At 45.8% G+C, this 26,853-nt stretch overlaps 1 protein-coding gene across 1 annotated transcript in view; it reads right to left on the bottom strand.

The window, feature by feature from the left end:
* Positions 1-26,853, bottom strand: part of LOC111155592 (family with sequence similarity 171 member A1) — a 128,681-nt gene that overhangs the window by 58,228 nt on the left and 43,600 nt on the right. Inside the window, exon 2 of the mRNA XM_022515843.1 lies at positions 1,778-2,005. Coding sequence (XP_022371551.1) covers positions 1,778-2,005 — 228 coding nt within the window. The remainder of the gene's footprint in view (positions 1-1,777; positions 2,006-26,853) is intronic.

Genomic DNA, 26,853 nt, shown 5'->3' with positions numbered 1-26,853 from the left:
TCGATCCCAGGACCAAGATCATGACCTGAGCCAAAGGCAGAGGCTTAACCCACTGAGTCACCCAGGCACCCCTGGCTGTCCCTTTAACAGCCTTTGTAATAAACCAGTGATCTAGTCAGTAAACTGTGTTCAAAACAAAAAATAGAAAAACCCCACAGGCCCAGAATGGTGTCCCTTAGGCCAAATTACGAAACTGGAACTTAATACGTCCCCTAGCCTAACTGTGTTTTCAACCTCCCCCAAAAATTCAGTCAACTGGGTCAGTCAGGAATTTTTTTGATTGGCATCAGGGAGGTAATTGGTCACATGGGCCCTCCCTCTCCGTTCCCCCTCAAAAGAAGATGAGGTGACCCACCTAGTAAGGTCCCCTGCCCTTCCCCCCTAAGGAAATATGACCTTGACTGAAAGCATCCTTTTTTTTCTTTTGCTAATAACTCCTCACCTTCTTCCTATAAAAACCTTCCCTTTGGGCGCCTGGGTGGCTCAGTTGGTTGAGTGACTGCCTTCAGCTCAGGTCACGGTCCCGGAGTCCCGGGATCGAGTCCCGCATCGGGATCCCGGCTCCAAGGGGAGTCTGCTTCTCCCTCTGACCTTCTCGCCTCTCATGCTCTCTCTCACTGTCTCTGTCTCAAATAAATAAATGAAATCTTTAAAAACAAAACCAAAAACCTTCCCTTTTGTGCAACTCCTTAAAGCTCCCCTCTACTGGAGAGATGGGTGCTGCCTGATTCATGAATCACTTAAATAAAGCCAAACAGACTTTCAAATTTACCCGGCCGACTTCGGTGTTTTACCAGCTGTTTCCCTGAGTTCTGTGAGCCACTCTGGCCAATGAGTTGAACCCAAGGAGGGGTTTGGAGAACCTCTGATTTACAGCCGGTGGTCAGAAGCCCAGGGAACAATGTGGACTTGTGACAGGTGTCTGACGTGGGGGCGGGGGGGAGAGGTGTCATAGACTGAGCCCTTCACCTGTGGGATTCAATGCTGTCTCCAGACAGATAGTATCAGAACCGAGTTAAACTGTAGGACCCACAGCAGGTGACGGAGCACTTAAGAACTGCTTGCTGTATGGAAAATACCCCACATGTTGGGTGATCAGAAGCACCGGAAGTGAGGAAGAGTACGGCGGAAACACATAGGAGTGGGTTTTCCCTTAGCAGGTGAGAAGGGGGAAGAGAAAAACTATGTCCCCATCACCCCCTGCCTCTCTGGCCAATGTTCTCTCAGGCCCCGTGAAGCAGAATGACAGAGGTCCGCTCCAGAGCCCTGCCCTAATGCCATCCTGCCAGTTAGAATCAACAAGGTACAAAAGAGGACGCTGGGGAAATGGGCAGAAACTCTGATTTTTGATTCTGTTGTATGTGTAAACTGAGGGAGAGCCCCTGCCTACTTCATACAGGAACCCCCTTTCCTTCTCATAAGAAGCCCCCAAAGGTAGGGGCACCTGGGGGGCTCAGTCGGTTAAGTGTCTGCCTTCTGCTCAGGTCATGATCCTGGGGTCCTGGGATCGAGCCCCACACGGGGTTCCCTGCTCAGCGGGGAATCTGCTTCTCCCTTTCCTTCTGCCCCCCCCCCAACTTGTGCGCATGCATGCACTCTCTCTCTCTCTGACAAATAAATACAATCTTAAAAAAAAAAGCCCCCCAAAGTAAAGCAGAGGCTAAACCCCTATTTTCCTGATCATCTGCCTTCCACCTTAAAAATTGCTTCTGTGTCTGATTCTAGCACTAGGCGGGACCATGAGCTCTGCTTTAGGGAGAGGTTCCAACAGCCTTACCGGGTAACCGGATGGGCTTCCAGGGCGCAGAGTTTGGCACATAGGCGTGCTTCGTGGCGGTGACGATCAGCTGACTGCCAAGCTTATACTGGAACTTAACGAAGGCCGCGCCATCTGTCCCCGACGTGCCGGAGGCGATGGACACCTGGTTGGTGAAAATCTCGATAAGCGCATCTGGGATGGGCTGGTGGGTGCTGGCGTCACTGATGTGGACCTTCAGGGTCACCTCTGGAGGGAGGAGAAAGCAACAAAGAAGAACCACTATTACCCAGCCCACCTTGACAACAATTCTGCTGTAGCTGGTGGGACTGGGTAGGGGGTGTGTGAAGCAAACCTAGAGCCACATCCAAAATGGGAATCGCTGGAACCAGGGAACATTTTCTTGTTAGGGATTCCTTTTTACTTTACATGATCCCTGCCCCCCCCCAACCCTGCCCATCACAAACGGCCTTCCTCTTTGCTCCTCTGTGCTCACTCCAACAAATAACGGAGAGAATTCTATCCCTTTAAGACACTGTGAGCAAACAAAATATTCTTTTATCCTTTCATTTGCTGCTGGCACACAGGGTCCAAACCGGAGGGGGGGGGAGGTGGTGGCTACCAACGGACCCCCTGCAGGCTGTCAGAGTTGCACCCAGAGTCTTCAACAGTCCTGCCGAGTGTGGACAAGAGCTACCCAGGATCGCTGTGCTGGTAATCGGGAGGACTAGACTGAAAAGTGGTCCAAAATGTCTTTAAAGGAGGACCTGAAGAGTGGGAAGAGAGAAGCTTACAGGAAGGGAAAAAAAAAAAAGAAAAGATTTGAAAAGATAAATGAAGTTGAGGCAGTAATACTGGCAAACCCAGATCATGAATGCAGGATATAGGTCCAAATTCATGTTAAAAATCTAAAATGGAATGGGTAATTTTCGTTTGTTCATGCGAGAGATGTTTACTGAGCTGCTCCTCTGTGCCTAGAACTGTAATCATGTGAACCACAGCAGTGAAGACAAGTGAGGAGACGGCATGCGCTGTGCTGGGAGAGGTCTGGTGCAGGCATGAAGGCGGCACTGAAGCAACGGCATGCGCAAAGGCTCAGAGGCAAGGGAACAGCCATGCTTCTTGGAGAAACACAGACAGGTTCTGACGGATGACAGGCAGCCTAAGGGGCATGAGGACCCATGTGGGAAAGGCTGCAGAGGCGAGCAGGGGCCAGACCACTCAGGGCTTTAGAAGGAACCTAAAAGGATCCTTCTGGATCCCAAGAGCAATGGGAAGTCACAAAGAATTTAAACAAGGGGGTGGCAATTAAATTTGTTATAGAAACCTCTGACCATGGGGGAAGGACGGACTGGGGAAGAGGCAAGACTGGACATAGAGCGTCCACTAAGAGGCCTCCCAGTAACCCAGGAAGGGATGAAGTGGACCAGACTCCAGCATCACGGCAGATGTCAGCTAAAAGATGCCAGCCAGGCGCTCCAGAAGGGAAGTGTCTGAAGGGAGCGGCTGGTGCCCAGTGACATACATAAGTCCACTAGGACACTCCTGGACACTCCTTGCCATACACTTTGAGCTGCTTCAGATCGGAAGCCCTACTGATGCCTTGGGATAGAGAGGTGGGGGCAAGGACAAGCAAAGACCCTGCAGGTGACCAGGGAGGCTCCTGTCTACAGAACCACGGGGCTCTGGCCCGGGGGAGGGCTGGACATCACACGGAGGGGGAAGGAGGCAGGTGCCGCAGAACTGATCCCATGGGCATGAACCCCAGAGCCCTCCTACTGCAGTTCCCACTAGGTCTGAATCTGAGCTCCACCCAGTTCTAGCCAAGGAGCCCAGGGCAAGGTACTTCTCACCAGGTCTGTTTGCTCCTCTATAAAGTGGAGGTGACAACAACACATAGTTCCACACACGGGTGGAAACACTGAGTGCAGTGCCTCACAGAGCAAGCATAAACACAGCGGTCACCGTTATGCTATTCTGATCACTGTGCTTGAAAGTACTCAGTCCTGGCGTCCGGGGATGCTGGACGGGGCACAGAGAAGGGTGCGCTGGAGGGGAGAAAGGCATAAAACAAAGTGCAGGGACGAGGCATCCATCTTTAGGGAATAACAACTTTACATCCAAGGCCCTTCCTCAGCTGGGGCAACCACAGTGAGAAGAAGGCCTTTTGGATCAAGGACTGTCGCCTTGGTTAACCAGCCAACTGCCTAACGTAACCTGAATCCTGCACATCTCAGCCAGCCAACCACCCATTTTTTCCCCCCACTGAGCGACGTGATCTATTTCTTCACCAGACAAACCATGAAGAACAGCTAAAGAACCCTAGACCTACATATTAGAGATTTGCACCAAACAAATCTCTCAAAACCTCATAGAGAAAAATAATGCTAAGGAAGCTGAACTTGGCTACTTGATTCAGGGAGAAAATGAACATCCACAGAGGGACAAAATCAACATCATGAAAAGCGAGGATGTGGCCTTACAAAAATGCACTGAGTTAATCCGCTCCAATCTTCTTGGTTACCTCAATGCAGATTTGCAGGATGTACACTGCCTACGTGTTTTCTTATTTAACCCAAGTCTTGGTGTCCCCAGGTGGCACCCGAAATTATAACATAAATTAACTCTGCGTTTGTTAATACGCGCACAGCAGAAATCCCCTAGAACAGGGCAAGTGGAAAGGTAGTTTTGTAGGACTGCAGAGATAATTTATGTAATTTTATGGTAATGAAACATTTACCAACAATTGGGATTATAAGGTTCCTGCTCTCTCTTCACTGTTTGCGGCTTCACAAGAGCAGCAAAGATCTGGAAAAAGCCAAAGCATTTTTGAATCAACGGTGAAAGGTGTTTTACTATAATTCACGTCCTAGATTCTTACTACTGGAATTTCATCTAACACCAGAAGCCTACTTTACGTTCTGCAATTACATACTTTGAAAGAGATCGTTTAGCTACTTTGTTTGGTATGACAGGATGGGAGAAAATGTCAGTACGGTTAGATGATTATTACAGACTACTGGGGTATCATTTTTCTAGAGTAACATCTAGAATTAGGTTATCCATTCAACAGCAAACAAAACTGTTCCCACCAAGTGACTAATCTTAGGACTAGGGGAGGCACTATTTACTGAAACTACTCTCATTTTTGCAGAGTAAAGGAAGACCCTATACAGGGTTCCAACCTAATTATGCATGAAGACGCATTCTGTATGGCTGTCCATCAGTGACAGCCGATGGACTCTGCTGAGCTAGGGCACCATTCTTTTACTTCTTACCCTGAACGTCCATCACCAAGCTCTTACTGACTGTAACTGCAGAATGTATGTCACAAGGCAGGCCTTTCCTTCCCACCCTTGTTAATGTTGCCCTATTTCAGAGCCCACCATCGCCTACCATGACGGCAGCCCAGCCTCTTTACAGAAACCACCACTGTCTTCACACCTGCCCGAGATCCCACCGAAGCCAGAGGAAGCTAGCTGGCATCCTGATGTGACCACTTCCTGTCCCCCTCCCAACCCTTTAATGCCTCCCACCAAACACAGCCAGATGACAAATGAGGGCAGCGGCTCATTTTTGAACGGTCCGTGAGCTAAGAATGGTTTCTACTCTTTAAATGGTTGAAAAAAAAAAAAAAAAAATCAAAAGTATAGTTCATGTCCTATGAGAATTATCTGGAGTTTCAATGTGTGGCCATAAATAAAGTTTTATTAGAACACAGCCACAGTCGTTTGCATATTGTCTAAGGCTGTTTTTGCATTTCAGTGGTGGAGTTCTGAAGCTTTGATCTCAGGGCTTGTAAAGCCTGAACTATTTACTTTTGGCTCTTAAAATAAAATCTGCTAGCCCCTGACCTACAGGATACACTTCAAGGCACCTGAGGCCCTCCACAATCAGGATCCCTTCCATCCGCACGTTACTGCCCACAGGCCTGCAGACGCCACCCCGTGCATTCCTTACTCCTCCTTTCTGCTGTGGCTTCTGATCTTTGTAGGAAAGGCCTTTCTACAACATGACTTTCATGTTCCTTATTTCTATTCATCTTCTGAAAGGCCATCTTCAGGTTTGAGAAACTGCTCCTAACTCAGCAACCCCCCACCCAAACTGGGCTAGAGGCCCCTCGTCTCCATCCCCCAAAACTGTACACACGGCTGCTGCTTCTCTGTTTCCACTTCAGTGTTTGCTACAGGCCCACTACACGGGGAGACAAGAGGATCAAACCCCCAATGCTGAGGAAATTTTGGCTTTAGATAGTAAGTAAATACCATGTGTAATTATGAACTGAGGACACCATCAGAAGAGGGAACCTACCCCCAACCCTCTGGAGGAGGTGTCGTATAAGCTCAGGCCTGAAGGACACACAGGAACCAACCAGGCACAGGGGCAAATGTCCTGAGGTGAGAATGACTTAGTTGTTGGAACTGAGTAATCACCAGTGTGGAGGGAAATGCTGGAGGGCAACCAACTATCCTAACATTGCACTGTCCAAGATGGGGGCCACCTGCCACAGGTGGGCATCTAAATTTCAGTTTAAATTAATCAAAATAAGATTAAATCAGAAATGGAGCTCCTGGATCAATCACACTATGCACATTTCAAGTACTCCACGGCCCCCTGCGGCTAGGGGCTCCCACAGTGACCAGCAGAGATAGAGCATTTCCAGCAACACAGAAAATTCTATTGGATAGCACTGATCATGTACTACAAACTCTCATCTCAGGATCCGAGCAAAGAAATGCAGGTACCTGAACAGTTCAATGAAGAAAATACATCTGAGCACGCCTCTGAAGTAGCTGCTTAGCAGCCCTAATGGGTCTGACATGCACTTGAAGTCCTTACAGTGACTTGAAAGGTTCTGTGTTCTCTGTTCCAGCCCCTCCCCCAAGTATCTGCCAGCCCCCATTTCCTACACCTTCCCCCATTCAAGGAATAAGGCAGAGGCCAGGGTTCTGGGAACGTGCTTTGTACCAAACGTTTGCATGCCACACTTTTCCTCAATACCCTTCTGTGTATCTCTCTCCTCCCTGTCTGCTTAAATGTCACCTTCTGGGGCACCCGGGTGGCTTAGTCAATTGAGCATCCGACTCTTGGTTTCGGCTCGGGTCACGATCTCAGGGTCATGGGATCCAGCCCCAGGATAGGTTCCATGCTCAGCGGGGAATCTGCTTAAGATTCTCTCTCTCCCTCTCCCTCTGCCCCTCCCGCCACTCAATTCCTCTCCCTCTAAAAAAAAAAAAAAAAAAAAAAACAGTCACCTCTTCAGTGACTTTACTGACCACCAGTTCTTTTTCCTAACTTTTTAAAAATAAAAAAAAATTATCACTTTAAAAATTTTATATCAATTAATTAACATAGATTGTATCATTAGTTTCAGAGGTAGAGTTCAATGATTCATCTGTCTTATGTAACTTTTATTATGGAAATTTTAGAACATCTATACAAACAGGAAGAATAGTATGAGGAAACCCTCTGCACCAATCGAGTTTCAAATACCAACTTTCTACCATTCTCCTTTCACCTATTCTCCCCGACTCAACTTTTCTTCCCTCCCCCCTTCCCTCCTTGCTTTTTTGCTGGAATATTCTGAGGCAGATCCCAATTATATTAGTTCACATTATTTCCCCATAAATACTTCAGTTTACAACAGATAAAGACTTGGGGCGCCTCGGTGGCTCAGTTGGTAAAGCATCTAACTCTTGATTTTGGCTCTGTGATGATCTTAGGGTCATGGGATTGAGTCCCACGTTGGGCTCCACACTGGACGTGGAGCCTGCTTAAGATTCTCTCTCTCCCTCCGCCCCCTCTAAAAAAACCCCAAAACAATAAAGACTTAAAAAATAACCAAAATGTCATTATCATACCCAATTTATGGAACAAACTCTTTACATTATTTCATATTCAGCAAAAATTCAGTTTTTCTCTGCTTGTCTAAAGCAATTTTTTTCTCTTCACGGTTCTGACCATCCTACCCAAAATGCCAATCCCAATGCCACTGTGTGCTTCTGATACTATCCTGCTCTGCTTCTACTTCTTCTTCTATATACAACCCTCATCAGTTCTAAAATGTTTATAACTTACATGTTTATTAACTGTCTGACTCCTCTAGAATGTGAACTTTGAGACAGCTATTTTGTCTGTTTCTTTTTTCTTCTTCATTCATGTATTCCAAGCACAGAGAATAATGTTTGGTATAGAGGAGGCACTCAATTAGTCTGCTGAATGAATCCCTAAAACTAATGGGCATTTCTAGATATCATCAGGTACATGGCCTAAATAGCCCGGGTGGTTTTTTGTTGTTCCATTTATTTCCTATTCATGGTTGTTTTCAATAGACACTACTGAAATTCATTTGAAAAACATTAATTCAGATAGCTAATGAACTGTAATAACGAGAAAATGTTTACAGTACACTTAGCATGACATTAGGTACTATGGGGGAGCAAAAAAGAAGAAAAAAGATATGAGTCCTGTTTTTACAAAGTTTAGGGTGTTTCAGGGCAGTGGGGGAGGTAAAACCAACCGACCAACTCATATGACAGAGAGCAAAAAGGGTGGAACTGGGTAACACAGAGTAAAAAATATAGCAAAGAAAAAAAAATAGCAAAGAAGAGATTAATGAAGTCTGGAGTTTATAAACAAAAACAAAGAAAAAAGACCTCAAAGGTCTGTAGAGGAAGAGGTGATGTGGGGGTGACAGGAGAAGACTTACAAAGGGGGGTGCCTGTGAGCATCCCGTTAACTGGAACAGGCAAGTCCTGCATGAATGCTGGTCCCGATGCTTATGGTTTATGGAGTTCAGTGTGGGATGCTTCCAGAAGAGCTGAGAATTGAAGGGAGGCTGGAAGGATAGTGTGGGAAGATGACCAGCATCTCCTGAACAGTCTTCCCCTCTCAACTGTGCTCCCACATCATACATTTGGCCTCAGGGACATGCCAGAAACTTCGGTTTCTCATCCTCCCTGGTAGCCGAGGAGGAGGAATGGACTTGGACTCTGCGAATCTGCTATCCTCTCTCTGGGTTCTGCGTTAGAATACAGCAGCATAAAAAAGCAGGTGCTTTTTCTGACCGAAGGAGAATGCAACTGGTTTGGGGCGGGCAGTGCAAGCCGCCCTGTCTCAGTGCAGGAGGGAGACAGGACGTCCCTGGCTCAGTCTGGCCCTATGGCTTGGGCACTGTTCTGATTACGAGCCTTATCCTCCAAGAACTTCTGTGAGCTCCCTGAAAGCCAGACCGATGTCTTGTCTGGTTAAACTAGCCAGGGTGGGTCATGGTGTCTGTACTCCTCACTTCTGGACTGTCCAAGCATGACACCATGTGGCTGAGGACTGTTTTCTTGGAGCTGCATCCGCCAGGGTCTCCTCCACACTCTGGCTTAACTTCTCAGCATGTGTGATCATTAATTTTATGCATCTACTTCACTGGGCCATGGGGTACCCAGATACTTGGTCATCATTATTCTGGGTGCTTCTATATGGGTGTTTCTGGGATGAGATTAACATTTACATTAGACTGAGTAAAACAGATTGCGTTCCTTGACGTGGTGGGCCTTACCCAATCAGTTGAAGGGCTGAATAGAACAAAAAGGCTGACCCTCCCCCCATGTTCTTCTGGCCTGACAGCCTGTGAACTGGGACATTCGCTTTTCCTGCTTTCTGAAGGTGAAATACCAGCTCTGCCTGGGCCTCAGGTCTCAGGCTTTGGACCAAGACTATACCATCGGCTCTTCTGGTTCTCCAGCCTGCTGAATCACGCTATAGATCTTGGAGTTTGTCTGCCTCCACAATCACATGAGTCATTTCTGTATAATAGCTCTCGTTCTACATAAACATACATCTTATTGATTCTGTCTCTCTGGAGAGCCCTAACATAATACCCATCCTGTGTTCTCATTCTGTTTGCTTGAAGTGGGTGGACCTCCCTCCCCGGAATGTGGGCTCAGGTCTCTTTTCGTTACACACTCTCACTCAGCGAATTATTTCGGGATCACAAATTCAGCCACTGCCTCTAGAGCATTCCCCTCAAATTTTCACCAGCCAGTGAAAGCAGCGAGAAGGAAGCAACAGCTCCTCAGGAATTCTCCCTCCACCATGATTCAGGGCTCCTTTGCTCTTGGCAAACACAGAGTTTGGCTCTGCGGGCACAAGCTAGTCCATTTGAAGTAGTACAAAGAACATCTGCTTTGTGGGTAGAAAACGAAACATTATCTTTTAGTCATTTCCTTTCTTCTGCCACAGATTTAGAACGAAAGGCAACAAGGCTGTTTCCGATTGTTGGCTTCAGAGAAGCCACCAGTTCGGCAGCAAGTTGAGAGCAAACATAGTGGTAGGGGCAAGAGGCTGGGCAGATGGCGTACACTGTGCTGGCTCAGAAGGAAGCCCGGTCAGGGTCACACACTGCCCGCCAACACTGGGGGGCCTTGTTTCTCTCTCTCCCGTGTCTTCTTCAAAGACTTTATGCCTTGAGTTACTTTCCTGCAAGTGACAGAACACGTTAGTTCATAATCTCTCATCCAAACTCCAGGTCCAACATCTCAAGTCTCTGTCACAGGATCCCATGTCCTCTGTCCTACTCCAGATGGGAAGTCCTCTGTGGTTTTTGCTGGGGACAGAGCTGGGAGATGAGGCTCACCTGCTCCCTGAACAGCCTGCGCCTCTCACCTTCCACCTGCCTGGGCTCTCACCAACTCTGGCTCCATCTGGGAAGGGAAAGTGAAGTTCGGGGGCGCCATCTTTTTTCGTTCCATTTTGGTTTTGTTTCTATGAAGTTTTTGGCTCCCTGTGGCTGTGTTTCATTCCCTTTTATATCCCCTCAAATTAGTCTTTATTCTGGGATTTTTAATTTTTCCTTTCCTTTTGGTTTTTAGAGCTGTTGGTTTCCACAGCAACCCACCCGGTTGGAAATGTAGCATTTGCCAGGCTGGCCAGAGGGGCCCCGCTAAGGGGAGGTCCTTCTCCGGCAGCAGACCAAGCAGAGGCGTCTATCCCAAGTTGCCTGGAGCCCCTGTGGCTGCCTCACCCCGGGCCAAGCAGTGGAGAAGGAACGGTCTCTTGAGCCGCCAGCACTATGATCAGTTAGACTTCATGGAAAAATCAAAGGAGTTACGATGGCTTTTCATGTCTTACATAAAACGATAAAAAAGGACCCCATCATTGAAAAACATTTTCCAGACAGGAACTTATTTTTAAAACGCTACCAGACCTCTGCTCTAGGACACTTTGCCCCATGTTACTTGGTGGTGACATTTTTACAGTATTGGGGGACTCACGGAATTTCCCTGTCTTTATGCAGCAATTACAGGCACATCCGAGTGTGAAGAGGAAACTTGCTATCTGCTGTATGTCTTTTATAAAAATGAAAGGTTTGTTTTACTTTGTAATCTGGCAAAATTAGAATGTACTTTGTACTAGAGTTTTCTTGTATTTTCTCCAGTTTCACCTAGTACATATGCACCTTATCATTCGATTTTATTTGCTCTCAAAATTTAATGTCTTTCAACCAAATTATATATATATTTTAGAGATTTATATATATCACATATTGTATAAAATGAGATACATAACCTATATTAACTTATACTACATTAGTTATATATAATTATATGTTTATATTTTATTTATATCATCTTATATATTGTGTTATATGTTATATATACGTTATACATATATAGTACACACATATATATGTAATAGATGTTATATGTTATATCCCATAGTATATATAACATCTAATACATATAATATGTAGGACAAGAAAAATCTGCTTCAATTGTATATCCCAGGATTCCTAGATGTCCAATTTCAGCTGCATTTTAAGCATTTGGCAAGCCTTGTGTGTACTTAATTATAAAAGTAATATTCCTTATTCTTCTGCAAAGACCAGCACTTCTGTTCTGTCCCCAGAGAAGAAAGGACAATGCGGGCATACTTCAGAGGGACCCATCTGCTGGGCACTGGTCCCTCCCTCCTGGTCCACCTGACTGTCCTGTCAGGAGCCATGCTGTACTGGAGACACTGATTGAATCAGGAGCCGCCCTGAGTCCTCTCTATTAATCTGTTAATCTGTGGTCACAATATCTGATACAGAATTCCTCCCCCATTTTAGGAGGTTTTCCTTGCAAGTGTGTCCCTTAATTATCAGTGGAGGATTGTGATCTCTGTATTTTCACTTGAATTTCTATTCACTTGAAAAAGCATGGAAGAGGTACGTTTGCTGCTGCAGCCCAGCCAGGAAAGTTAGGATCCCATTTTGTGCCTTTTTGTGTTTTACAATCTCTGGCAACTGACTTGTGCTCTGAACATCATGAAAAGTCTGCTACAAGGTCAACTCGACAGTTACAGCTTCCGTCTGGTATAATAAGGAGAGATCTGGGCTGTTTCCATGAGCGGCTTCCGCTGGCTGCCCACCTCTGCAGGGGACGTGCTCTGTCTGCACACAACATATGCTCTTACCACTCCCTGCCCCTGACCCCTACATCTGCCTGTCCCTCTATGGAACAGACGTTACTTATGTTACAGATGTTACGTATCTTACTTCCGTCCTGGCAGGGCTGCCAGGATCTCTCTGGGCCATAAATCAATGGATTTCCCCCTCATAAGAAATATGCATGAGGGTCAAACCGATGATCATTCCATTAACAATTTTCTACCCAACATCACCAACTTGCGAAGAATGTTGAAATACACAATAAACATTCACGTAAACAGCAGTTAATGAAGCCATGATATATAGAAAGAATACATGATGTATCTGTGTATAACACTGATTTTCTATTTTTTTTTGTTTTTTGTTTTTAAAGATTTTATTTATTTATTTGACAGAGAGAGAGTGAGAGAATGAGAGGCGAGAAGGTCAGAAGGAGAAGCAGACTCCCCATGAAGCTGGGAGCCCGATGTGGAACTTGATCCTGGGACTCCGGGATCATGACCTGAGCCGAGGCAGTTGCTTAACCAACTGAGCCACCCAGGCAGCCCCGATTTTCTTTCTTTCTTTCTTTTTTTTTTTAAACAACAGGATGGCTCCTTCCCCCAACCTGAAACAGTCTATAATGGAAGTAGAAAATGTAATAACACTTGAATACCAGCAACTTACTGAAGTGGACTGGATAAGCATCCTGTTAGGTCTCTCCATTTACCACTAAGTTAAATGGCAAAAGTCATTCTGTTATTGCACGCAGTACAAAATGAAGTTTCTGGGGCTGGTTTCACGTGTGTGTTACATTATAAAAGCAACTAAAAAGGGACCACATTCTCGTGACTTGTCAACGGGTTATTTGGGTAAACATCCCAGGATAATTTGGAAACTAATGCTGGATTGACCTGATTCAACCAAACACCTTACATACCTAACCAAGTATTCTCAAGCACAATCATTTCAGACTGTTCCTATGATCCCACCTAAAAGAGTTATCTGACAATAAACTAAACATACACAATCCCAAACCTCTTACATGGTAACAGGAATTGCTCAGACGTAGCTTTAAAGTACTACGCGAAGGTACGATTAGTTATCTTGGGGAAAACGTCTCCAAAAAAATTCAAACCAGCATAGAATGAAAGATGCTCCAACTGTTCAGAAGACATAAGAACTGAAACAGTTCCTGAACACTGAGATAGTGCTAAAAATAGCTTTTAACAAAGCTGTGGCTCCAACTCTACTGACCTTCCATAGAAATCAATGCATATGTAAAAACCTAACAATATTCTCCTTTTAGTCAGATACGGGAAAGTACGCGATGATTCTGACATTTACATCCTATGTAAATATGGCCAATGCCTGTATGAGCTCACAGAGCATCCTTCCGAGGTGAACAAGAGAATTATGACAATGTAACATTCTGGGGACAAGAGGACTCACAAATGTTTGTAAGGAAATCACTGGAACCAACCACTTTAAAATGCTTCTGTTCTGTTGGCGTTTTTAGAATTTTCACAAAGGCACAAAAACCGCTCAGGAGAGTCTGGAAGAATCTGGGAACTGTGAGTTAATGGGCGATATTAAGCATGTCTATAAAATTAACATACACACCTTAGCCAAGCTTTAAAGATCTGCTGGAAGATGCTAGTGGCTGGTTGCCAAGGAAACCTGGTGGAGGAAAACCTCTGTGTGTGTGTATGCATATGTGTATTTCCAGATCTCCAGATCTCCTTATATCTATGGATATACATTTTTCATAGTTTTTGTCTAGGACTAGGTTGAGAGCAAAATGACATGACATTTATTTTGAATAAAGAAGTCTATAGATGTTTACGATTAAGAAAGGTTTTGTTTTTTGTTTTTTTTCACAAGTCATTTCTCTAGGAAGAGAACAGTTCAGAAGTGCTAAGTAGGAGCTAGTGGTGAAGAAACGGACTCATTAATTACTTTTAGAATTGAAAAAAAGGGCAAAAAATGCAAGCTGAAGAGCCCTGCTGGAAGGCTGTGAATAGCCCAAGTGTGTGAGGCTCCCCGGCACTTGAACTTCTATGAAAGAAAGATAAAGGTCCCAGAAGCAGCTGCCTTAGTCAATGCAATGATTAAATTACCCATATGTGTTTATCTTTCCAAGGGAATGGAGACAGTTAACAAGCTCAGTGAACTTATTATTAAAACGTTCTTTTCTGTTTCAGAAAGAAGCTTAAATATCTCAGGGCAATTTAAGGTCCTTGATGGGAACGTCCAGGACTGATGCCGAACGCTACTGAAGGCATGTCTCACAGCCACAGCGTGCACGGCTGGCTTCAGGCTCCTTCCTCAGGAGCTGTGTGGTCCCAGTCAAGCCCACAGCCTCCTTGAGCCTCCACGTCTTCATCCATAAAACAGGGATACCGATTGCCTTGAAGACCTCGGAGGATTTGCGGGAGAACTGGCAATGGTGTTCCGAAGGTGTCTGCTAGCACGAGCTTGTTCCTTGCCTCCTGGCTTGCATTCCCCTAACTTCATTTGGTGAAACAAAACCTCTAGGCTTCCCCTCCCTCCACCTCCAAAAGTCTCTCAATGAAAGAGAAATAAAAAAAGGAAGACACTGTGCTTTTCAGAGCACAGGGCTGAGGACTCCGACGACCTGGATTTGAGTCTCATCGCCCCACTGACTCCTTAATGCTCTTAATTAGTTTTCTCCTCTGTAAAAAAGGAGGTAACACTGCGCGCCCCACAATCACCTCATAGAGCTGAACTGACACAGTAAAGTGCTTAGTATGTAATATAGCACACAATGAGGGTTTAATAACGGCCATTTCTGTAATTGTTTCCCAACATCTGACTCATATATGAGGATCACCAAGGACTTTTAGACAGTTCACAAAAGCCTTCCTGAAAAGGTTCATGGAAGATTCTTCCTCCTCTTTCACATCCAGCCCCCGACAAGTCCCGAGGGCACAAGGGACTGCCACTGCTAGGAGAGAGCTCTACACGGGTCTCTTGTATTTCTGCACATCTTGTAAGGCACAGACTACTCTTTGTTCTGGACTATCGCCTCACGGATGTGTAGTGAGTGGCCATGCAAGATAGAGGTGTCTTCCTCTAAGCGAGGGACAGGCATGCCCTTTGGGTTCCCTAAGCTTCTGTAATGTATCCCACTGCATGTGCGGGTATCATCCAGCCCTATGGGAAACGGGGTTCAGGAAACTGGGGCAAGAACATTGATACTCTGGCTGTTGCAACTGCTGTGAAGGATAAACAGTCCTTCGTCTCTGACCCACAAGTGTCGTGTCTTCGACCCGCATCTGTCAAGCCATGGGAAGCAGCCTTCTTAGCTTACAGGCAGGGCAGAATGTGGACCCTTCACAGTCTGGACAACCTGTAAAGAGCCCAGGGAAGTCCCTGGTTTATGGAGGCACTGAGGCAGGAAAGGAGTAGGTGAGGGTCCTGGGAGAAGGACCAGGAGAGTCAGAGGAAAAAACAAGAGATAAGACAGTCCCAAGTTTGGGGGAATGCTTTTTGGCCTATGAAGGTTCTTTTTTTTTTTTTTTTTTTTTTTTAAAGATTTTATTTATTTATTTGACAGAGTGAGATCACAAGTAGGCAGAGAGGCAGGCAGAGAGAGAGAGGAGGAAGCAGGCTCCCTGCCAAGCAGAGAACCTGATGCGGGGCTCGATCCCAGGACCCTGAGATCATGACCTGAGCCGAAGGCAGAGGCTTAAACCACTGAGCCACCCAGGCACCCTGAAGGTTTTTATTTTTATTTTTTTACCAGTGGAGCTCCGAATCCTTTTTTTTTTTTTGAAGATTTATTTATTTAAAGAGAGAGAGAGTGCACATGCATGCACATGAGCAAGGGGAGGAGAGGGAGAGAGAGAATCTCAAGCAGACTCCCCTGTTAAGCAAGGAGCCCAGGACGCCGAGATCATGACCTGAGCTGAAACCAAGAGTTGGACAGACACTTAACTGACTGAGCCACCCAGGAGCCCCTCGAATTCTAAAATAACCCTCTATCAGGGATGATCCAGGCTGACCTTTTCTCTTGGCAGATTCTAACCTCTCCTACTCCTCCTATCACACTGTCCCCCTACCAGCCACTCTGCTCCACTGGTTTAACACAATCATTCCACTCCAGTATGTTCCACATGGCCCCAGCCTCTCCCACAGGAAAACAGGGAGAAGCTGCAGAGTCTGTGGGTTTTCCACTCCAAGTGTTAGTGTGTGTTCTGTTTGTTTTAAAGCACTGATCATTTTTGTTCCCTTTTAAAGTGTAAGAGTTGAAAAGTCACACTTAGGTCATCACGAGCAATAATGACAAATAGAATTAAAATTCTATGCTAATTAGCTGCTATCCATTTAACATTTGAAAGTGTACATTTGTTTAGTGAAATACTCTGTCTGGCTTTTCACACATTTGAATAAATTCTGTATTAATGACACAGCACTGTAAACTGTGCTGACTTCCACATGTTACAGACCTTAAAACATTCTGATTAATACCAATATTTACAAAATCCAATTTACATGGGTTGTCTAAGATATTTAAAACTTCACACGACCAACCTAAATTTTCAGCTCCATCTGGGGGGGGGGGAAACCTGACTCTTCTGAACAGCAAAGTACTGGTCCTTGGGATTTTTTTCCATAGTGAGCACCAACATACAATATTTTCCACACAGTTTAAGTTAATAGAATGGTTCTTAATTTGAGCCAAATGGATTAACATTTCACTTTCTAGCCTTTATAGTTCATATATTGGCATCAATGTCAATAGAAGGATTTAGAAAAACCCTCTGTTTGGGATTTGAAGAGTAGGAACTCCACACTCCTCCTCACTGCCAACTCGATTAATAATTCTGCAACATAAAATGGAGATTTATTTTTCCAAGCTTCAGAACAGAAAGTCTGCCATATTCTGTCTTATACTAGGAAGCCAATGCTATTATTAGCTCTTCTTCACAAAGGCAATATTAAATGTCACCTGTCACATGGGTCACACACATATACTCACTGAAAAATCACTTGGCTCAGATCAAGAATTCAAAGTTACTGGAGTGTCAGGGCCAATGATTACAACCCAAAGCCAGCCTGTTGGCCCGAGGAGTTAGGAATACGACTGTAGGCAGAAAGTCCCCGTATGAAAGAGGTTATAATGAAGCTTCAGGGTGGCCAGCAGCTGACCGGCCTTCCCTGCCCATTAGCCAGGGAGAGAATTCTAGTTAGTGCACCTTCCCCCCGGGAATCTGAACCAAAAGAACCTGGGAATTGGGGGAGTACTGGGAGGTGTCAGAGGCTTCATCCCCACAAAGATCAAACAGAAAGCTCTTGACTGCGCTCTAACTTTTAATCCTTCACTTTACAGACGAGGACTGAGGTTCTCATTCAAGGTCACATGTCTACCTTATAACTGAGATGGGAGTGCAAGGATGAGTAGGTGTTTCAGGCTTTGACATCTTAACTAAGGTCTGGCTGGTCCTGCAGGGACAACCTGTCCCAGGGCTAGTTAGAGAGCTCGCCTTCATATGCAGACTAACCCATCCAGAGTCCACACCCTCAACCTCCTCCGTCATGGGGTTCTCACACTGTAGGCCATTATCCACCTGCCCTACTGACCCCAGGGCCAGATATCAGGCAACCAGGGACAGTCCCTCTACCCCACATGCTGCTGAAAGTATTCAAACTAGCCTCTTCTGGCCCTGCCTCACTCATTCCCTCCCTAGAAAACCATGAGAAGGCTCTTGCCCACATTTACCCTCACTCCCGACCAACCTGCTGCCTCCCCACAGGAACCCTGACAATGTCATGCTGTGTCCCTTCCTCTTGGGAACTGGGAGGATAACAGATTATCTTTGCAATGGCAATCATCTCCTGATCTCACCATACCTGAAGAATAATATATAATCTATGCTTGTTTGTTTAAAAGATTTATTTTTCTGAGAGAGAGAGAGAGAGAACAGGAGAAGGGGCAGAATGAAAGAATCTTCAAGTCGACTCCCCACTGAGCGTGAAGCCCAACTCCGAGGCTTGATCTCATGACCCATGAGATCATGACCTGAGCTGAAACCAAGAGTCAGATGCTCAACCAACTGAGCCATCCTAGCACTCCTACAATCTATGTTTTACAATAGTAGATGACACAAGGATTTTCTGGCTGAATATAAGTCATGAGCAGAGTTCTAGTTACACTTGCCTTGAGCAGGAACTTGGTAAAAGTCTCAGCTGCACCAGTAAGCAGCACGTTGTCAAGGACAGTGCCCACTTCAGCAGCGAGGGGAGGCGCTGACCTGTCAGGGAGGCAAGGGAGAGAACTCTATATTGGGCCCCATGAAGCTCCAGGTTCCCTCTGACAGCTGTGAGCTCACTCAGGGCGAAGAGGGAGAAACTACAGACTTAAAACAGCAGAGGTTCGTGGAAGAGTTCAGTTGAAGAGTGGCTCTTAAAACAAGATGCAAAATGGACTGCCACAAAGGGGGACTGGAGGTGGAAAGGAGAATGAGGAGACTCCATGGAAGGCCAGTCCCCGAGATACAGAGAGGGGCTTGCTGGTGCACATGGGAGAGTGCAGGATGGTGGGGACAGAAACAGGAAGGAGGGTGAACTTGAGTGTGAACTGAACCCCTGTCAACACAGGAGAGGAGAGGCCTGGGCAGAGGCTCCCAGGGGAAAAGGTGCCAAAGTATCACTAAGGATAGTGGAAAAAGTACGGAAGTATCACTAAGCTCTGACAGTGTGGACACAAACCCGCAAAAGAACCTGCAGGCAGAGCAAGGTCCCGGGGAAGGAGACAGGGGCATCACGGGTATCGCTTTAGAGCTCAAGGTGACTGCACAGTTCTTGCCGGGGCTGGTTCCCATCTTCACACATCTGTGCAAATCATTGGATTCAAAACGATTTTAAGTTACGGATTTCAGTTCAGGTATTTCAGGGAGGCTACGATAGACCGAGTGTTTCTGGTTCTCCTTTAAGAAAGTCACACGAAAATACTGAAAACATGCAGAGGAAGAAAATGTTTAAGTCACCCTGTCATTGAGATCAGTAAATTCAGAGTAATTTATTTAGCTCTTTTAGAACGAAGTGTTCTTTTGAAGTTGGCGGCCAAGACCATCCAACTTTGCGTGAAGGCTCTCAAGGGTGACTCCACAATGGAAATGAGGGCAGTGGCAGAAGCTGCATCCCAAACACCGCCGTGTGTACACACAGAACTGGCAATTGCTTCTGGATTCCATTCTTTTCAATTAGGTCATAGCCACTTTCTCATCGGATCTAAATTCAGCAAACATCCATCATGGCCAATACTTCTGCCAAGTCAAGCTTCCCAGAACAAGGCTTTTCATCACGCCACAGTCGTTTTGTTGGAGTGAACTTCGGGATCTTTTCAGGACTTTGGGTTGTGACATGTTCTGGGTACAGACTTGTACTTGAATCTAGGGCGCCGGGGAGATGGTCCCTATTGAGTGTTCTTACTTCCCGCTTCCATGTGCTGACCCAGCAGCCTAAGGAGGACACCACCCACATATCCTCAACAGGGCAAACACTTTGACTTATTTTTCAGGAAGTTGTGAATCAACATAAATCCAAACACCTCCCACTCACTGGCTTGGTGCACTTGGATGCCATGTGCATGGGCCATGAGGGCTGAACCCACCACCTTCGCAGAGCACATACCAGGTTCTAAAAAGCCCGAGCCAAGAGGGCATACACAGGTTTACAGAGTTAGGAGTTTGTCTTAAAGTAGACGGTGATCGGAGGAAGAACTCCACCCCCACAAAAACATCCACCACCACAAAAACATGAATTTATTCTTCTAATACTGTGATGCCTCCTTTCCAAAACCAACCAGTATTTAGAGCTTATTTAGAGAGAGAGAAAGACTGAGAGAGAGAGAAAAGTGAGAGAGAGAAAGCAGGAGCAGGGGTGGCAGAGGGAGGGAGAGAGAATCTCAAGCAGGGTCCAAGCTCAGCACAGAGCCTGAGGCAGGGCTCGATCTCAGGACTCTGAGATCATGACCTGAGCTGAACTCAAGAGTCAGATGCTTAACCGACTGAGTCACCCAGTTGTCCCTAGGACTTACTTAGGAGCATGGGGTGGGGGGTGGGGGGCAATGGGAGGAAAAGAAAACTTTTAATTATTAGAAATGATTGAACGTTTGTGTCTTTCTCATGCTGCGCATATTCAGGCATTAATCTTTCAGAGCCGCTGGTTGTTATGCAAACAACTCAAACGGCAAACATCATCCCCCATGTCCCAGTATACAGTCGGGGTACACAGGATTTACTCAGGAAGGGCGTGTACTATAATCAGACAGAAAGGGAAACTGTTACCTCATTTTGAGAGTTCATAAATGCGAGGGCCAGGTTCCTAAAGAGACAGTGTTGTAAATAGGCAAACACCCGCTAACATTTAGTTTCTGAAAGGACAAAGTGAGTTTTTAAAGATATGGAACAGCTCAGACATGTTATCTTGACATAGCTGCTATTGATCATTATTTCCATAAAGAACTCCTCCAGCAACTTAAAAAAAAAATGTAATCTTAATACAAACAACTATTCCTTGTTGCAAACCTGGTCCTACTTGCTTTAAACTTGAGCTATTCCATCTTCTTGCTCACCTCTTATTATGATGTAATTTGCAAATAATAAATTAATGAATGTAGATAACTTAAACATGAATGTAATACAAATTAGGGGCAAAAATGAGAAAACCAAGTTCATCTCATTTTTCGAAGGCACCTATTGACTGAAATAACTCATACTCAAGTAAGCTGAACTTGTGCTCACAACCCACAATTTAAAAGCCACCTGGAGCAAACCACTGTATTCAGTCTTGTCTTCCAACGGCCCAAATTAAAATGAGATACTCGAGAGCATGTAATTTAAATCCACAAAGAAAACAAAATATTTGGAGGTGAAGAATCTAGCTTCTAAAGACTTGCTGTAGGACTTGAACGAAATCTACATTTTCTACGCCTTTATTAATTAAAAACACAGGAAAACATTGCTAATGTTTTGTTTGTTTGTTTGTTTTTTGCTAATGTTTTAATGTAAAAAAAAATGATCCATGATCAGTAAATTATTTTTGCTTAATGACACAGTAAATCTCCAGTTGGGAAGAAAGAACATTGAAGGTATGCTTAATTTCTAAACTCTGATCTTTAATTTTGGTAGGTGTCTGGGATTTGTTCTTAAGCAAAGAACAAATTACAATTTGTAATTGTCTTAAGACAGAAGTTGTCTTTTGGGTCTGACAAAGAAAGATAGGTGAGCTTCACTAGCCAATTGTACTTGATGTTAAGTTTCCTTTGGACCTGGAACCACCAAACGTATAAAAGAGAATGATCAGTTCCAAATTTCCCATGGAATGGGAGCAGGTGTGGGTTGAAGGAAAGAGTTTGGTGAGGGAGAAATTTGATGGGAAAGAGTAATACAAAATTGAGTTAAAAAAGTAAAAACCTTGTAGGGGCACCTGGGTGGCTCAGTCAGTTAAGCACCTGACTTTTGGTTTCGGCTCAGGTCATGATCTCAGGGTGCTGAGACTGAGTCCCACAAAGGGCTCCCCACTCAGCAGGGAGTCTGCTTGAGATTCTCTCTCCCCCTCTGCCCCTCCTCCTGCTTTCACTATCAAATAACCAATTAATTAATTAATTTTTAAAAAACCCTTGTATAGGTATAGGATATTAGTCTACAAATAACTATCACATAGATTCCATTATCTGATCTTAGTAGTAATACCATCATATAGAATAGGTCATGTTCATGATTTACAGTAAAGGGAAGTATGACCTAAAATGTTCAGAAATACCCTCACAATGGCAGCTGAGAGGCACACAAGGCCTGGTCGTCAGGCAGCAGTGCTGTGACCCACTCCAAGGAGCTCTGCAGAGAACCAGTAGTCCCTCCCTGCCCCAGCCACAGCCCTCTGCTAAAAACTCTCCCCAAATGGCCTGTCTCCAAAACAAAGCTTTCTTCTTGTGTTAGATGAGTAGAGTTTAAGCATCATACCTTGGGAGATTACTCCCTCCCCACCCCTGTGCCTGGAAAGCAGGACGGACCTTTACCACTGGGACAAGGGTGGGGAGATGAGTCCCAAAGGAGCAGCAGAGGTGGGCAGCACTGAGCCCAGGAGAGCCAAGGGATGCAGGGAGGGAGGACTGGAGGGAGGGCTGCCTGACATATACCTGTTGGAAACCTCATCTCTACATTTCATGCAGACAGCCCATTTGCTAGTCCCCCTCCCCTCAAAATACACGTTTACAACGATTGCTTTCCTTTCCAAAGATGGGCCACTTTGTCTAAGCATTTGTTTGAAAAGTCTAAGCAAGCTTTTGCATTTTTATAAGCACAATATGAGATATGCGCAAACTTTCTCCAGCACAGGTATAACCTCAATGTATCATTTCAAAATTTTCCATTTGCATTGAACATGCTGATTGTCTGGAATGGAGGCAGAAGGTAGAAAGAAAACTGAAGCCATATCCCCTTCTCATTATTTTTGACCCCTGTGCTGCATAAGCAAGTAAACGCATATAAAGGCTCCGGTCTGCATTAAGCGACCTTTGCCTTCAGTATGCAAATGTTTGCTTCCTCCGTTAAACAGATGTGATTTCCTTCCGGCCATTGAGAATGAGTAGTAAATATGGCTTAATCTCCATTCATCCTGGGACTCCCCTTAAGTAAGTTCTAAAACACTTTTGTGAAGGGTGGGGTGGATGTGCAGACTGAAATCCAGGCTTGCACCTGCTAAGTCTGGTGCACTTTCTGTCACACCAAACAAAGCTGCCTGTGATTCAAGCCCCAGACACTGCCTTTCAGATCTGATCAGACCAGGTCACCAAAAAAAAAAAAAAAAAAACCACAAAAAGAAAAAAAAAAGGAACAGAGAGAGAGAAAGTGGGAGAGAGCGCCCTGCTTATCAAAGTGCAGAGAACCTGCTCCAAGTTCCCCAGGGGCAGACCAAATGCAGGTGATGCTCTCACTGACCTGTCACTCTCACCCAGAAGCTCTACCTGCCACCTTGCCACTGAGCTACGAAATTGGTCCCCTCGCATGTGGGGAGGTTTGTAATGTTTTTTGTTCTTAAGACTCTTCTGAATGACAACGCTCTGTGGAGGCGAAGCATGCATGGAGTCTGGTCGGGCTGGAGCCCACAGCGGGAAGCTGGGGAGAGCCCCAGGTCAGGAGCTCCCCCTGCCCCGAGGCCCCACTGGCCCTATGCACTTGCGTGCAGGCCGCTCAGGCAGAGAGGTCCACAGAAGGGCCCTCTGTTAACTGCAGAGTTACTTTTTTAAAACACCTGGCACCGAGCGTAACTCAATTACCATCTGAGTTCAGCTCACCTTTATTCCCGAGGGAGAGGGGCCTGATCAAGCAGCAGGGCACGGGGTACATGCTGGCCCCAGCCCTGATGCTCCCGCATGCCAGCGGCTGAGCTCGGGTCTGGGCAACTGGCCCCAGAGAATCCTGGGGTCTCACAGCACAGGATGAGAATGTGTCTCTTCTTCCGTGAACACGAGTTTGGGGTTCCTACTTTGAAGAGCAGAAGGATCTCCCCACTTGCTGTGCGGCAGAACCTTCTCTCCATCCTGGATCCTCACATTCAGAAAAAGGCCATCTGGAGACCCCAGGAGCATCAGGAGGGTGAACTGCAGCATCGGTGATGGAATTGCCTCTAGAGTGTCCCTGCCCATTCCATGACTGCACAGCCCTGGACATGAGAACACTCTTCCTTGTCCTGACCTCACATTTTCCTTTCCATAACTTCTCTCTCCTCACTATCCTAACGAGCTCCGCAGGCGATCAAAGATTAACACTTAGCCTCCCTCCCAAAGACCCCGCCTGGCAAGAATTTGGAGATGCCGACATCCAAACCACAGACTGCCCCCAAATCATTTAGATACACTCTCACGGATCTTGATTATAAAGAAAGGCACTGACAGTTGTTAAAACACAGGACACCTGGGCACTTGTGGATGTAACTTTTGTGTTTCTGTATGTTCCCAAGTCTGTTAAAGTATAAAGCACGTGCAAACTAAAAGATAAATTAAGGTGCATAAATAACCATTCCGAAAGTAAAGAAAACATAGCCCTCCCAGGTGAAGGACTCCATTCACTATTCACACTGTCATCCTTAATTTGGAAGGAAATAAAATTGTTACTTATTATGGAAGCCACTTCAGGATTTGTAGGAGCGTGTGATGAGAGAAAGGCAAGCCTCCACGTTCCTCAAAGAGGGCGGTTCATTTCCTGCCAGAACATAGAGGAACTTCATTTAGTCCACACTCTGAGCAAGCAGAATCGTTCCGGTCCCATATTCTTGGTCCACAGAACTGAACGCAACCCACATGCAGGGATCCGGCCCCTCTTCCCATTATCTTGCCTGAAGTCTTCAGTCTTACTGGCAGATATTTCCTGTTGACAATGTGCTTCCCTGATCAGACCCAGAGAAGCCAACTTTCCGTGCCAAAACCTATGATCTGGAGGGGTGGTACGCCAAGAGTCTGATCATACAGTATATGGTAGGGCAAACCGCCACCCTATGATTGGAAAGGATTTCAAAACAGGAGGCCACATACAATGGTATAAAAACATAGGCCTGAATGCCTGCCATCGTTTCCACTCAGATCTTGACATTATTGAAACACACACACGCAAGAAGAGAATCCATTCGGCATGTTTCAGAATTCTTTAATTTAGCTGATTACCCAAATATTCATTTTTAAAAACACAGTAGACCTGGTACTTGCAGATGTTAACTTTTGTAGTTTTGTCTATTTGCAGCCTTTTTAAGGCTGGCAGTGTGGGGAAAACCATAATTCATCAAGGCTATGAATCATGCTCACTGTATAAAGAAGACGGTTATTGGGCCTGTCTTGCCAACGACCCAACACCACAGGCTAAACGTGGCAGGGAGTTCTCTGTGATTTCTGGGGAAGGAGTTCAAGGAACCCTGGCACTCCTCATCCCTGGGGAAGATCAAGGCATTTCATCCCACCGCTACGGACAGGGAGCACGGCCCCCAGTAGCCTGCTTTCCCATGTGCCTGGGGGAAGGTGAGGGAGCACCTGGCTGGGGTCCCAGGGAAGACGGGACAGAAGCAGACTGCCACGTTGCCCGGCCATCCAAGCCCGCATGGCTGCAGCAGTGGGAGACAGGCTGAGCCAGCTCCATCGGGGCCCACGTCCCTCTTCTCTTCTTCCAGAGATGGGGGTTGTTCATATGGGTTGGCTGGCCCTGCCTTTCCTCACCTCATAATGGTAACTTCTCAGACTTTAGTTCAGCATGAGAGAAAGAGACCACCCTCAGGTCTTTCGCTTTTAAAAATCAACTTCTTTGAGGTGTCCTTTAGATGTAAAAAGTTCACCCATCGTAAGAGGGCAGGTGAGTAAGTGTTGACCCAAGTGCAGCCCCGCATAACCACCACCACCATTGCGCGTATGGATCGAGAACATTTCCACTACCTGCCGAAGTTCCCTTGTCCTACAGCCTGTTCCGATCACTGGATCCATCTAATAAAGGAAAGCAGGCAATGCCTGGGTGCCTCCATCAGTTAAGCCTCCAACTCCTAGTTTCAGCTCAGGTCATGATCTCAGGGTCCTGAGATCAAGCCCTGCACCAGGCTCATTAGTGCTCAGGGTGGAGTCTGCTTGTTCCTCTCCCTCTGCACCTCTCCCTGCCCTCCACACTCTCTCTCCAATAAATAAAATTTAAAAGGAAGGAAGGGGGCACCTGGGGGGCTCAGTTGGTTGAGTGGCTGCCTTCAGCCCAGGTCATGATCCCAGGGTCCTGGGATTGAGCCCTACATCGGGCTCCCTGCTCAGCGGGAAGCCTGCTTCTTCCTCTCCCACTCCCCCTGCTTGTGTTCCCTTCTCTCGCTATGTCTCTGTGTCCAATAAATAAATAAAATCTTGAAAAATGAATAAATAAATAAAAGGAAGGAAGGCAGGCAGGCAGGCAGCCAGAATGGTTGCTACTTTAGCTACAAACTGTGTGCGAGTTATCTAATCTCTCTTTGTCTTGCTTTCTCCATCTGCAAAATGGGGACAGTAAGAGTATTTAAAACAGTGTACTCTGTTTGTGAATTATACGGTGTGGCAAGAGTAGAGCACGGAGATCCTTGCCTGGCACGCGGCTAGTCTTCCATACATGTGGCTGGTTTTCTGCCATCATCATCCTAACGAATGGCTGAGCTTCCTTCTCTGGGACCGAATTTCTCTGCCGCAGAGGGTGCCTGGGACAGAGCCCTGGAAAAATCACACTTTGGTGCCACATTATCCCGTTATTCTAATAAGACTCAGTACATCTGTAAATACAGATTTATTCACAAAGGTCTCAGCAAACACTCCACTCAACGGAAAGCGTTTACTTATGTTTTAACTAATCAGGATTCCTGAGACCTTGATCATACAGGCAACCCATTCCTATTTCCCTGAGACTAACTTGGTGTCCTTCTCAGTCCCAATCTCAGGCCTTATGGAGGTCTGACGTCCTTTTTATTGGGGACAGTTAGGGCTGGAGGGGGCTGAGGTTTAGTGTAAGGCAGCAAATTAATATAGAAAAGATATAAAGAAGCATAAAGAAAAAAATGCACACATATAACTCCATCTCCCAGAGGCTACTAAATCTGACATTTTGGCATACTTCCTCTCAGGTTTTTATTTTGGTTTGGATTTTTGGCCATATTTCCTTCCATAGCAAGAAAGTTATAG

Source organism: Enhydra lutris, unplaced genomic scaffold (assembly GCF_002288905.1).
Source record: "Enhydra lutris kenyoni isolate GAN:26980312 unplaced genomic scaffold, ASM228890v2 scaffoldscaffold42, whole genome shotgun sequence".
Taxonomy (NCBI): domain Eukaryota; kingdom Metazoa; phylum Chordata; class Mammalia; order Carnivora; family Mustelidae; genus Enhydra; species Enhydra lutris.
The sequence above is the reverse complement of the archived record's forward strand: the minus strand, read 5'-3'. Positions and strand labels throughout refer to the sequence as shown.